This window comes from Ambystoma mexicanum, chromosome 11, assembly GCF_040938575.1.
Source record: "Ambystoma mexicanum isolate Mex_15411 chromosome 11, UKY_AmexF1_1, whole genome shotgun sequence".
Lineage (NCBI taxonomy): Eukaryota > Metazoa > Chordata > Amphibia > Caudata > Ambystomatidae > Ambystoma > Ambystoma mexicanum.
This window is the reverse complement of record NC_090934.1, coordinates 992,229,443-992,241,637: the sequence shown is the minus strand read 5'-3', so window position 1 is coordinate 992,241,637 and position 12,195 is coordinate 992,229,443. Positions and strand designations below refer to the sequence as shown.

The following is a 12,195-nucleotide window of genomic DNA, read 5'->3' as shown; positions in this document are numbered from 1 at the left end:
TGGCTGGGGCAGTGGATGTGTTCTACCAACTATTGTGCTATTTATTACCGCAGACTGTATTCCGTCTCGGTTGTGCACAATAGGGTAACCTAGGTTCTTACATGGTGGCTCCTTCCTTTTTTTTGCCATTTCTATCATGGTTGTTCTTTGTTAGCCCTTCTACCATTCTGGGAGGGGGAGGTCCGTGTGCAGGTTTTGCCTTTGGCGGGAACCCTTGGTTGTCCCCGCCTAGGCTCCAGTGTATCTGGGCAGGCAGGAAGTAGGGGAGGAGTTATTCACTCCCTTGCCCTTTGTCTGCCTGAGTGCCTGAATGAACCAGTTCCTACTGGGGGGCTGGCGGTCCTGACTGGACAGCCACCCGCCCCTTTCTGTAAAATGCTGAGTTTGCAGAGGAGTGTGTTTAGACAAGATTGTATGTAGTAACTGTAAAGACTGGAGGGGGGGTCTGTACTTCCACTCTCTATATGGTAGAGGAGAGGCACAGAGGACCCCAGCCAAGATTCTCCATTGTGGTAGCAATGGACGAGCAATCAAGGCCTAGCTTCTCAGGAGGTGATGCAGGCTGGTTCTTAAGTACAGTGTAGTCCCCAAGCACCCACAAAGGAATGTCCACACACTGTATTAGTTAAAACACAGTCTTTATATAATTAATACTCAAGGTTATGTACAATATCACAATAACTCACTTTGTACTCGGTTATCTATAATGGCAAATATATACAGTTCTACGTGGTACCACAATTACTATTAGATCTCTTTAAAGTGCATCAACTGTACAGTTAAATGGCACACATCAGTTCGTAATGGAAACCAACAATACAGGTAAGAGGAAAGCGTTGATAAGAACAATTGGCAGAAATACTGGTCACTACCGTTAAACACAGTTCTGTGGGGAGATCCCCCCACCTGGGCAACCTGTAGAATAAAGATATATCACAAGCCCAGTCCATATATTGTTCACAAGCGACTTTCCAATAGCTCTGCAACCCCAAAGTACCTGGTGTTGTAGCGTTCCTCGTCGGGGAATCGACGGTCCTTCATGAGTGCCCTCCCTTTGAGGCAGGAGTCACGGGTCGTCGAACGTCCGACAGAGAACAGGGTGAACTACGGCAGTGAAGTGGCAGCTTCGTTCCTAGCGGTGCTCGTCGACGGGGAAGCATAAACGTCCTGCAAGAAAGAGGCGTGCGGGGCACCTAGTGGTCGATAGTTCAGGACCGCAAAGAGTTTGAAGAACTGTGGCCCGGCAAGGCCGTCGAGTCGTCGGCGTATCTGTGGTCTTTGGGTGGCGGGAAACCCACCGGCGGATACTCCTCGGCGCGTCGACGGTCTGGCCTTCTCCAGCGGGAGACGATGCGGACGAGGGCGTCCTTGAATCAAGAGTTCTTCGGCAAACGGGAGCACAGCAGCTCCGGTCGGCAACGGTGGTTTCTCCTTGTGATTCTGCAGCGGTCCCCGTCTCGGGTCGGCAGCCTGTCCAAGGTCTGTCTACCAGGGAGCTTTGGCAAAGATCAGCTGGTGCACGATGGTCCCTCGTAGCTTGGGAAGAGGGCGCCTTACCAGGTCTTCTCTGGGTCAGTCCTTGGAGACACAGCAGCTTTCAGATTGTGAAGGAGAGCAACAGCAATTCTTCTCTTCCAGCAGGGCTTCAAGGTCAAGCTTCAGTTTCACTCCAGTTACTCTTCAGCTTCTGAACACGAATTCTAGCAGTGAGAGGCCCCCAGATATACTAGTTGATCTCCCATTCATTCTGCTGGGTCACACTCAGGCAACCAATCGGTCAGAAGGGCATTCATTCATACAGGCAGGCAGCCAATCAGGTGCATAGTGCATTCAGGCTATTCACTTCTCTCCAGACACTCACAACAAGTTATGTGTATTGGGACAAGTACCCAGCCATTCAACACTCCACACTGCATTCATACCAGTTTCGAGCAGGGCTGTCTCAGTCATTGTGTCAAACACCAGATACGAGACATCCACAACACAGAATTTGGATTTGTCACACACTCCATTAACCCAGGTCCCATCCACAGGGTGTACCCACAACATAGTGTCATTGGGAAGGCTCCTGCCAATCTGGCCTGGACTTCACAATAACACCATATATGGAACTTCCACCCAACAGCCGGTCAGGGGGAAGGGACAGAGTCCGGGCTTCCCAGGACTTTGGGAAAACAAGGTAACGGGCAATAGAAAGCAAGAGGCCACGGGGCCATCTTGTTTCCTATCAGGAATCAACTGATTCCAATGACAGGGCCTGTGTAGCCCAAAATGGAGGATACTCAGGGCACCTGTCAAATTCAGCACCACCAGCCCATACCCTGCTCTGTGGGCCACACACAGGTGCCCAAAAACATACACTAGGGGCACAGGGTTGTACCCGCACCCATGGGTGCCATAAGGGTATCCCATGGGTCTGTTCACCAAAACCAAAAGAGAGAGCTGCACCGCCAGGAGTCCCACATGAACTCCTGCGCGGAAAACACAACAGAACACACGATAAAAAGCAGTAAAGGACAAGGATACAGAGGCCCTGTCCCTCTGATGCATTGCCAGCATCACAGTAACCCTGTGGGAGACTACACCAGCCTTGTCCTCTTGGCAATAGGGAACGCAACCTTTGGTATAGGTCTGTATTTCACAAGTTGGAAGAGTGACTGAGCAAGCAGACTTATCTCAAGAGGGGTCAATGTGAACTGTAGAGGTGCAACATAGAGATTCACAGTGGCAAGTATTCAACTTATAGAAAATATAATTATTAATTTAACAATATGCAACAATAAAATACACTTCAAAAATACACTCCTTCAGTTAAATAAGTAGATACCCTTTTGGGATATGTCACACACACTTCCTACACGCTGATGTGACTTCAATTGCTAGGACACTGTGGACATTGATATATCACTTTAACATGTACATGCAGTACTGGAGTTATGGAAAAAGGAAAAGGTTAGGGAAGGAAACAAAGTTTAACAAGTTCTTATAACAGGTAAGTACTTTACAATCCCCCAATGAAGTATAGGTTAACCCTTTCCCAGCTATAATAGTAACTTATGTATTACTTTTTGAGGGACAGAGGGTAAGAAGAGTCTGCAGGGAGCCAAGACAGCCAATGTCAATTGAACAAAGTCTAGGGGAGCTGAGGCACTTATTGAAGATAGCACAAAAGTCTTGCACAATGTTAAATAGAGAGTTTATAGAAAAGAATCACTGTAGGGCCAAACGCTGGGAGGCTTGTGAAAAGCAAAGATGCAAGCAGCTCTGCAAAGAGGCAGCAGATGCAAGTGTGAATTGAGGCCAAGCAAGCAAGCCTCAAACAACAAGAGGTAAGTACCCCTAGTTAGACAGTACCTTAGGTCTGAAGAAAAGGGTCCAGCTGGCGTCTGTTCCTGTTGTAGTCCTGCAGATCCTGTGTTCCTGGGCCTCAGTCATGGGGACAAGAGGGAGGACGTCTGGTGACTCCTGCACTAAGGGTTGTAGGTTGGCGGCATCAATGCTGTATTCCAGATCAGCGGCACTTTGCAGTTTCACCTACCAGCAAATAGCACCACAGCGGTTTTTGGACACATTTTGGACTCCCTTTGCTTCTGAGGTCCAGCACTCTGTTGAGGTGGCTCACGCTTGGGTCGCCCTGCTTCGGGAGGGTCCTCAGGATCTTCCTGGAGCTCTGGTCTGACTTAAAGACGATGCACTCGTTTCTGGTGTTCCTGTCCCCTGGCACTCGGTTCCAGCAGCAGCAGCGAAGAAGTACAGCCAGCAGGGAGAGGGGTTCCAGTCAAGTTTGTCTTGGGGTCAGTTGGTCCCACAAACCCAAGGGAAGAAGTCGTCCGTTCCAGGCTTCTCTAGTCGATATGGAAATTGGAGTTTCAGCACAGCCGCAGGACTTCACCAGACAAACCAACGGTCCAGGAGGGGGTGCAGCAAGCTTCTCTTCCAGTTTCTTCTTCGGTTTCTTCGTCCAGTAGGCGACTCTGCATTTCTTGCAAAAGACCTTGCTTTTTATGCAGGTTTCTCCTATTAATTCGCAGCCTAGCTGTCACTCGCACAGCAGGGTGGCTGTCCTGTAAGGACAGCCAGCCGGCCAATCACCTTTTGGATGCATTCTGGTAACCAAGGAAACTAAGCACAGGGAATTTCGGGAACCTCCCTCGCTTTCTACCCTGCCAGAGATGCTGGAACCAGAGGAGGGCTTCACCAGTGAATCCCGCCAAAGACAAAATGAACTTGCCGCGCATAGTAAAACCCAAGAAAAACCTCACAAGCAAGAAATGGGGAAAAAAGAAGACCGGGCCATTTTTAGAAAACGGGCACCCATGGGTCCAATACTGCAGCTGGAGGATTCAGCGTGCAGTAAAAATGTACAATGGTAGGAAAATTAAACCAGTGAGGGTAACATAAAAAAGTTACATGAGAAAGTAGACACAAGGGGATACTAAGTAACTCCCCCAGCACTCCTCATAAAATGGTGTGTGCTGGGTCTACAAAGAGAAAAAAGGTAAGTAAAGTCAATTTCACTGTACTACTCTTGGAAACATTAATTTATCCATGAGAAGATATTTAAACCTTAAGAGAAATCCAAGGGACTTTTCTGTGACACTGCACTGAGGGTGCTGGGTGTCACAATAAGAAAAGCGATGCCTATGGAGTTTGTAAACTCCAAAACCAAAAGAAAGAGTCCAAATCAGATGAAAAATACTTGAGGGAATGAAAAAAAGGTCTCACTCACTCCAGGATTAAAATTAAAAATCGTAAAGTCCAGCAAAAGAGCTGGGGTCTCTAAGGTAGAAGGGCATTAGCACAAACATGAGAATTCTCCCTAACATTAGGTGTGGGAAAACTGATTAAAAGGTGAGGTTCCTAAGGTGAAAGGCAAGTCGACCGCTTTAACTGAAGTAGCTGAAGACAAACAGAGATGCCTGCAGACCCTTCTCATCACCGTGAAGAGACTACTGCTCTCCTGGCCCCATCTTCTACTCGACATAGGAGCTCCAGAGAGGACGACTCCTTCCCTTTGACTGGTGGGACCAACCAGCCCTGAGACGAACTACAAATTGATCCATCTCCTGAGGTGCTGTGCCTTTCCAGAGCTGCAGACTGCAAATACCCAGAGACCTCAGACCCATTTGATGCGCAAGGTCTTTGAGAGGCCGAATCCGTCCAAGTCTTTAATGAGCTCCCGGTGAACCTCCAGAGACACGATCCGACTCATCGAAGTCCCCTCACCAGAGTGCAGGACTCCAGAATCGAAGATGATGTACCAGCAAGGTGACCGCTCTTTGTTGGTGCTGAGAGAAAGGCACCAAAACTGCAGACTGACCAGGGAGATCGCAGAAATCTGCTGAGGCATCTCATTCAGAGTCCTTTCTTTCGGAGACTGAAAGTATCTTGAGGAACTTTTGCTGTTGTGCTGCTTCTTAAGACTTTGAATCCACTAACTTTTTCGTATAGTTAGGCATTGGACTTTTAAAGAGTTAGTTTGGCCGTAAAGTGTCTCTAGAGCGTTAAGCTCTGCTGCTGTGATTAGCCAACCTTTTTCTTCCTAAAATACTTTGTGGTTTTGCTAACTAAATACAATTACTGTATATCTTTGTTTTAACGTGAGTGCACAGGACTACCAATAATGCGGTAGAACTGTCATTATTGTCAAACTCTGTAACAATTGTACCGTGAGCAACTAGCATCGAAGAAATGGCCTTTCAAAAGTATTAAGAATTCCTGTGTGTTGGTTAAGTGATTCAAGTATTTAGACTATTGTATTGATTGGGTTCAGTGTACTTACCTACAGCTCACATCTTCCTCCTATAAGAAGCCTGACTGCTCTGCCACTCTACGAAAGTTCCTTGAGTAGTACAGACTTCTACTAAGAGCTGGGGACCTGTATGCCAAGGGATAGTTTTATGAAGTATTACCTCAAGTGGACTTTAGGAAAACTGCCTTAACAGCTACTTATATTTAAATGGTCTGGGAAGATTGAACATGTGCTGTAGTGATGGCAGAGTCAGGCTGGTGGAAGAACTTACCGACATGGCTAAATGGTGCGTTTGGTTGTTTGGTGGCATACCCTTTGGTCATGGCTGGCCTAGGCAGTCCCACTCCTGTCTTCCTGCCAAGCATCCGAGATGCCAAAGGAATTCCCTTCTCACAGGCAGCAATTAATGGTCAAGGAAATGGCATTTGTCATCTTTAATGGCTTGGAGGGGGATTCCACCACCATCAAGCTAATGGTGGTAGTAAAGCTGTGACAAACAAATGGGCACTAAAAACAGAATCACATGCAATCCAACAATACTCAAAATAAATGCAAAAGGATGCCTGCTACAAATGACAGTGAGTAGGTGAGATCCGGTGCCCAACTCTGAGGACGAGGTTACATGTAGAAACACTGTCTCACTGCGCTGGCATATTGAATGCAATATTTATTAAACACATTTGGGTCATAAGGGTAACACGACCGACATGTGTTTCGACCCTCTGGGTTGTTATCTAGACTAGATCAATCCAATCCAATGGATTAACGAAAAACCAGCAATTACCTCATCAGTCCAGATCATAAAAATCACCTTGGTACAGTTACTTGTTCCAAACATTGGTGGAGAATTAGTTTCATCCAAGTCCAAGATTGTATCAATGGTATCACATATGGTTCGGATTTATCTTGCCTATACAAAGACCCAGAGGGGCGAAACACGTGTCGGCTGTGTTACCCTTACGACTCAAGTGTGTTTAAAAAATATTATTGTATTCAACATGCCAGCGCAGTGAGACTGTGCTTCTACTTAATCTGGTAGTAAAGCTACCACCAGCCAGCACACAACTCTGCTTTTTGCTGATTTGCTGATTTGCTGCTTGGTTAAGTGAAGACAGAATGGATGGATGTGAGTTGAGGCAGGGCCCCGCGGCTCCCTTCAGATTTCAACCGTCTCCAAAGGAGTTGGGATCACCTTGTGCTTTCTAAACTTTGTTAGGTTGTACTTTCTTTCCCAGTGTCGGGGAAGGCGTTGTTCCGCCCGTGTGCCACGTGTGGAATGAAGAAAGTTTATGAAGGGGATGGTCACATGGATTGCCTTTATTGTCTTTACCCTCATCAATCTGCGGACAACTGTGCTATCTGCAAGGGGTTCTCGCAAAAGACGTTGAAGGACAGTAATCGGGGTCTAATAACGTGGCTGAACGAGGGGGCATACCATCCATCTGAGGTAGGATCGGTGCGCAGTCTGGCATCGAACAGACCTAAGTCCCCTGTAGTTCCTCGCCGCTCGGTGTCGGCGGAGCCTCCAGCAAAGAAGCCACGGCCTACGGAAAAGAGTTGTTTCTCTTCGGGGAAACATCTGGCGAAAGACGCCCCTTCATCGTCAAAACATGGTTGTGTGGACCAGGGCCGTAAGCAAGAAAAATCTTCGTCTTCATCTACTTCAAAAAAGGATAGGAAAGACCCTTTAAGGCGCTCCTCCTCAGGAGACCATCATAGGTCTTCCTCGAGTAGAGAATCTTCAAAGCACCGGCTTAGAGACTCCAAAAGGGCGGGATCGCCTAAAGAGTCTGCGCCACAACTACCACTGCCGTCAACGGGAGTCCCATCGTCGACGGCTTCACTACCGTCTGCACAGTCAATACCTGCAGTAGCCTCGTCGACCCCGGTGGCGATGATCGACAAGGGGAAAGTGGAAACTCCTAGGTTTTCATTGTCGACGGTGGATCCTCCAGAGGTTTGGCAACCGGCAGTGTATGACACAGTTCTGCCGGACACCCTATTACAGCAGGAATCGTCATATGCCCCTGTGATAACTAGAAATAATGGTGAAAGTTGCAAAAAGAAAAATCTTTCCTAGCAAGAACACAGTGACATATTTTGAAAACACAGAAAAAGTGAGGATTTCCTTGCTAGATCTGAAAATCCCCTTTCTGACCTAGGAGAACATAAGTGCACACGATATTTTCAGTTTCCCTACACAGATGAGTGGAAAACCCAGTCTTTCGACATTTAGAGCAAGGTGTTCAGAGTTTCACTGCAATATTATTTTTGAAACTATTCACTCATATGGAATTATGGCAATAGTGTCTGAGGGAGTTTTTTTGCAAGATGGAATGAAGGGTTCTTCATGGGATACCTATCAATATTATGTCAGTACTTTACAAGGAGCATCTGGAATTGAGATCTGAAAGGAGTCCCTTCCCCCAGTGCACTCCCTAGCTCCACCACTTAATTTTGTCTTTAAACGCCACATATTAATTCACCTGTCTAGCACCTCTTCCCGCACCACTTCTACCTCTATGCTCCCCTCTTCTACCACAACACACACACACAAACCACCGCCCCCCCTGCGAGCAAATCTGACATGTCCGTAAATTGTGCCATCCCTATGGTCTCCAACAGCCGAGAAACAGACCACCTCTCTGTAACTGAGGGAGGGGCAAGTGACTGTAAACCTACCAGACCATATAAACACCCCCACTGTATTCTTCCGGAACTGTTCAAAGGTAAATCTGTCAGGTTAGCCAAGGCTCCCATGTCTTTGGGATCCACATCCCAGCGCTTTATCTGTGGAGATAATCCATCTGGGCTTGGGAACCAGCAGTGACTGTGATACTGTAGCTTTGTGCTGTGATACTGTAGCTTTGTGCTGGACTTGACTACTCCATTTATAGATTTATTGATACCTCTGTTAACTAAATATCAGTTCATCCCATTATCTCTAGTCCAGGATCTACTCTCATAGCGTGTCAGGGGCAGCAAATCAATGTGGACAGAACATATTTAGGATCTGAACTCCAGGGCTGTCCAGGGCATTAAAATCCCAATTATGACTTCATGGAAAGCTCTCTTGTCTGGTAATTTCTGGAGGGGCCAAAGGCACCATTCCTGTAACATGTGTGTGGACTTCAGTTTCTTGGAGTTTTTGGTTGCATTGGAGTCTAAGATGCACATTGAATACATATAAAGTTGTATTGCCACAGCACTGAGTATACCATCGTGTTGTATTTCTAGTATGTCATTCAAGTGCCGGTATCCTCCAAACAACATCAAGGAGACTCAATGGGTGAGTAATCTTTGGAAGAAGGTGGATCATCACTGCACTTCAAAGTGTTGTGGGACACCATTGCTGGTAGTCGAAATGACTGCGCTATCTCATTGCACTGACAGGCAGGGACATAGCATGGAATGACTCTTAACTTATGCAAATAACTGGATTCTATGTGGGGATTCAAAGCTATGTTGATGATCACTGTAATATACTGCTGAGGTTTCTCGTTGCTCAGGATATTGTTTCGCAGTAATTTTTAAACTGGTTGGAGAGGTAGGAAAAATGAAAGCGGTGAGGCTGAGATACAAGGTGTTAATCCAGAAAGCAAAAGCAAGGAGGGGCTCAATTGAGGCTTTGGTGACATTTGCCAAATCAAATGAAATCAGGAACATTTGGTCCCTAATCACACATGACCCAAAAGGTCCGACAGTGACTTTATCTGGGGACTTCAACTTTATCCCGTTAAAGACTGGAGGGGGCTATGTGTATTTCTGCCCCCTATGCAGTTGGGGTGGAAGCACAGTGCACCCCAGCCAAGGTTCTCTATATGGTAGCAATGGGCAAACAACCAAGGCTGAGACACAAGGGAGAGGATGCGGCTGGTTCTTAAATACTGCAAATCCCAAGCCCCCACAATGGATTATCCACAAACTGTGTTATGTGATAAAACAGTAATTGTATATACAATAAGGTCAAGGGCAAAGAAAAGGGAGCCTCCCAGAAACCAGGGGAGTCCAAAAAAGCATCCACAATCAAATAAACCAAAACCTCTACATTCCAAAAATCTATTGGGGATAAGTTTATTGGGGGTGGGAGAAAGAGTATTGGTCCTTCTGCCATATAGCAGACTCCCAGTGATCCTAATTCAGTTCCTCATGCACCTTCCACTTGTTGGGTATGTGGGACCAAGGATCACAGGAAGAGCTGATGTGTGTTTATTTATTTGCATTTGTATACACTTGGGGATAGAACACATTTCCAAGTTTCGTTCTATGACATTTTTTAACATGAGCACCAACATGCAATCCCAGTGGCATACTTGACGAAAATATGAATGTGGTTATTGGGAAGATGCACTGAAATCTACTCCTTGGCTATCATATGTAAAGAATGTTTTAAACATCATGGGATACATACATTATTTTGAGAATAAAAATAATTTGGACCCACTTGATTTAAATAAAGGTAATCAAAGGGAGATTGTATTGGGATACCTCAAACACTACATGGGATACCTGCATGGTCAAGTTATATGTGCCACTAAAACAGAAGTTGGGTCATGAATGCACCCTATATCATCTAGAAAACCTGAACATCCGTTGATTGGTAACAAAAGCAAGGTTATGTATGGTATGATATGATATGATATGGCATTTATAATGCGCCTATACACAAGTGTTTCAAGGCGCGAGGAGGCGGGGGGGGGACAAAGGGAGGACAGACAACGATCCTAGTAGGCCAAGTGTCATTCAGATCGCGCAAGTGCATGGGAAGGGGGGAAAAGGAAAAGTGTGCGGGGGAAGGGAGAGGGGAAAAGTGCAGTACATGGGGAAAAAGTGGAATAAATAAGAAAAATAAATAACGGCCAGCTGGTGGCAAGTGCGAGGAAGTCCAGATAAAGTGCTAGTAGGGGGACTGTAGGGCTACAGAACGGTTCCCAGGTGCAGGGGTTGCCAGGGAGGCAGTGCAGTGGGCAATTGACGGGGCCTGGGCCAGCGATCAGAAAGGGTGGCCAGGTAACCCGGGCAGTTTCAGTCAGGAAATCAGCAGGGGAGAGGGAGGAGAAAGCAGAGGCAAAGAGAAAGGTTTTGAGGTGCTTCCGGAACCAGAGATGGTTCTCCTCGAGTTTCAGGGAAGAAGGAAGGCTATTCCAGAGAGAAGCCCCACAACTACCTTGCTATGGTGTTGCACACTTAAAGGGTTGCAGTGTTGCAATGTTGAAAAGTCACAGGCTACTCACCTCTGACAGGCATCATGATATTTATGAAATCACAGATCTCATACTCTCACTGACATTTGGTTCATTGTATGGATGGGGCTCCATTCCCCTTTTTTGCACAGACCACCAACTGCTAAAATAACTTGGCCGCTTTATACACCAATAGGTGGGTGGGGTTCAATGTAAACAAAGGGACTAGAGACCGGCAAATGACACATGACCTATTAGTTTAACTTTTTGCATAGGAACCTCATGTTGATTTGCTTCTTGTGTTAATTTCCTCATCCTAGTTACATTTATCCATTCTTAAAGCATACTCTTCTGAGACTCTCACTTATGATTCCCCTTCTTTTCACTAGAAATACAAATCCTCATATTGCGAAGGATTCTCTGCATGTATCTCTTTTGGGCTTGGTGAAGAAAAGAGCAGCTGTCATGGCCTCTTGCTTTTTCCTCCAACGCCACCTGCCCATTCTCCAAGGCAGTTTCCTTGAGCTCTCACCCCAAATGCTGCCCAATCCAAGATCAACCTTTTGTTGTCTAACACTGCATTAAAGGAAAGTACTGTCCTTTCCGACTCCTCCGACTCTTTTCTATTAACATCCACCCTGGGAGGGGACATGGAGCTCTTTCTGGAAACTGCCCACTCATCCTCTGTATGTTGGAATAATAGTAAGAAAGAGCAATGCTGTAGACCATATATGAAGCCGATTAAAGGTGCCCAGCAGACCTTCCTTGCAGTCCAATTATTTCTCTCACTGGTCAACAAACTGGTAATTCCAAAGGTTGGCTCCACCTTTCACCCATCAATAAATTGACAATCTGTGCAAAGTTGTAGATCAGTTGAAAACTTTGTAAAATTCTTAGACACTCCAGAGGAGGTATTGGTCACTGCATACGTACAGTTGTTAAAATTATTATATTGCCTCCCCTTTAAACATGATCCATTCATACATAGTTTTGTGGTTACAGGTGCAAGTTCCTAGCCTGGCAACAGGTGTCCATGAAGGCGGGAAGCCGGTGGTAGATAAGCAGGATCCCATCTTCTCCCAGGAGCGTGACCCTCGATTTGCAGACATGTTCTCTGGAATATCCACATGTAAGTAGCCGGTTTGCACATTGTTTGTGCTATGCAAGAATATACTTCTTTCCCTGTTTATGCGATTGCCTCTCCTCAGGTCTAGTTCTGAAATTCCTTCTTGCTCACCTTTGCTGAATAATTTTGTCCCA

General features: G+C 46.2%; 1 protein-coding gene across 5 annotated transcripts in view; it reads left to right on the top strand.

The window, feature by feature from the left end:
- ARNT2 (aryl hydrocarbon receptor nuclear translocator 2) overlaps positions 1-12,195 on the top strand; it is an 861,066-nt gene that overhangs the window by 656,288 nt on the left and 192,583 nt on the right. For all 5 annotated transcript variants that reach the window (XM_069624174.1, XM_069624173.1, XM_069624172.1 and 2 more), the window contains one exon: positions 11,938-12,064. In XM_069624174.1, the coding sequence (XP_069480275.1) occupies positions 11,938-12,064 (127 nt within the window). The remainder of the gene's footprint in view (positions 1-11,937; positions 12,065-12,195) is intronic.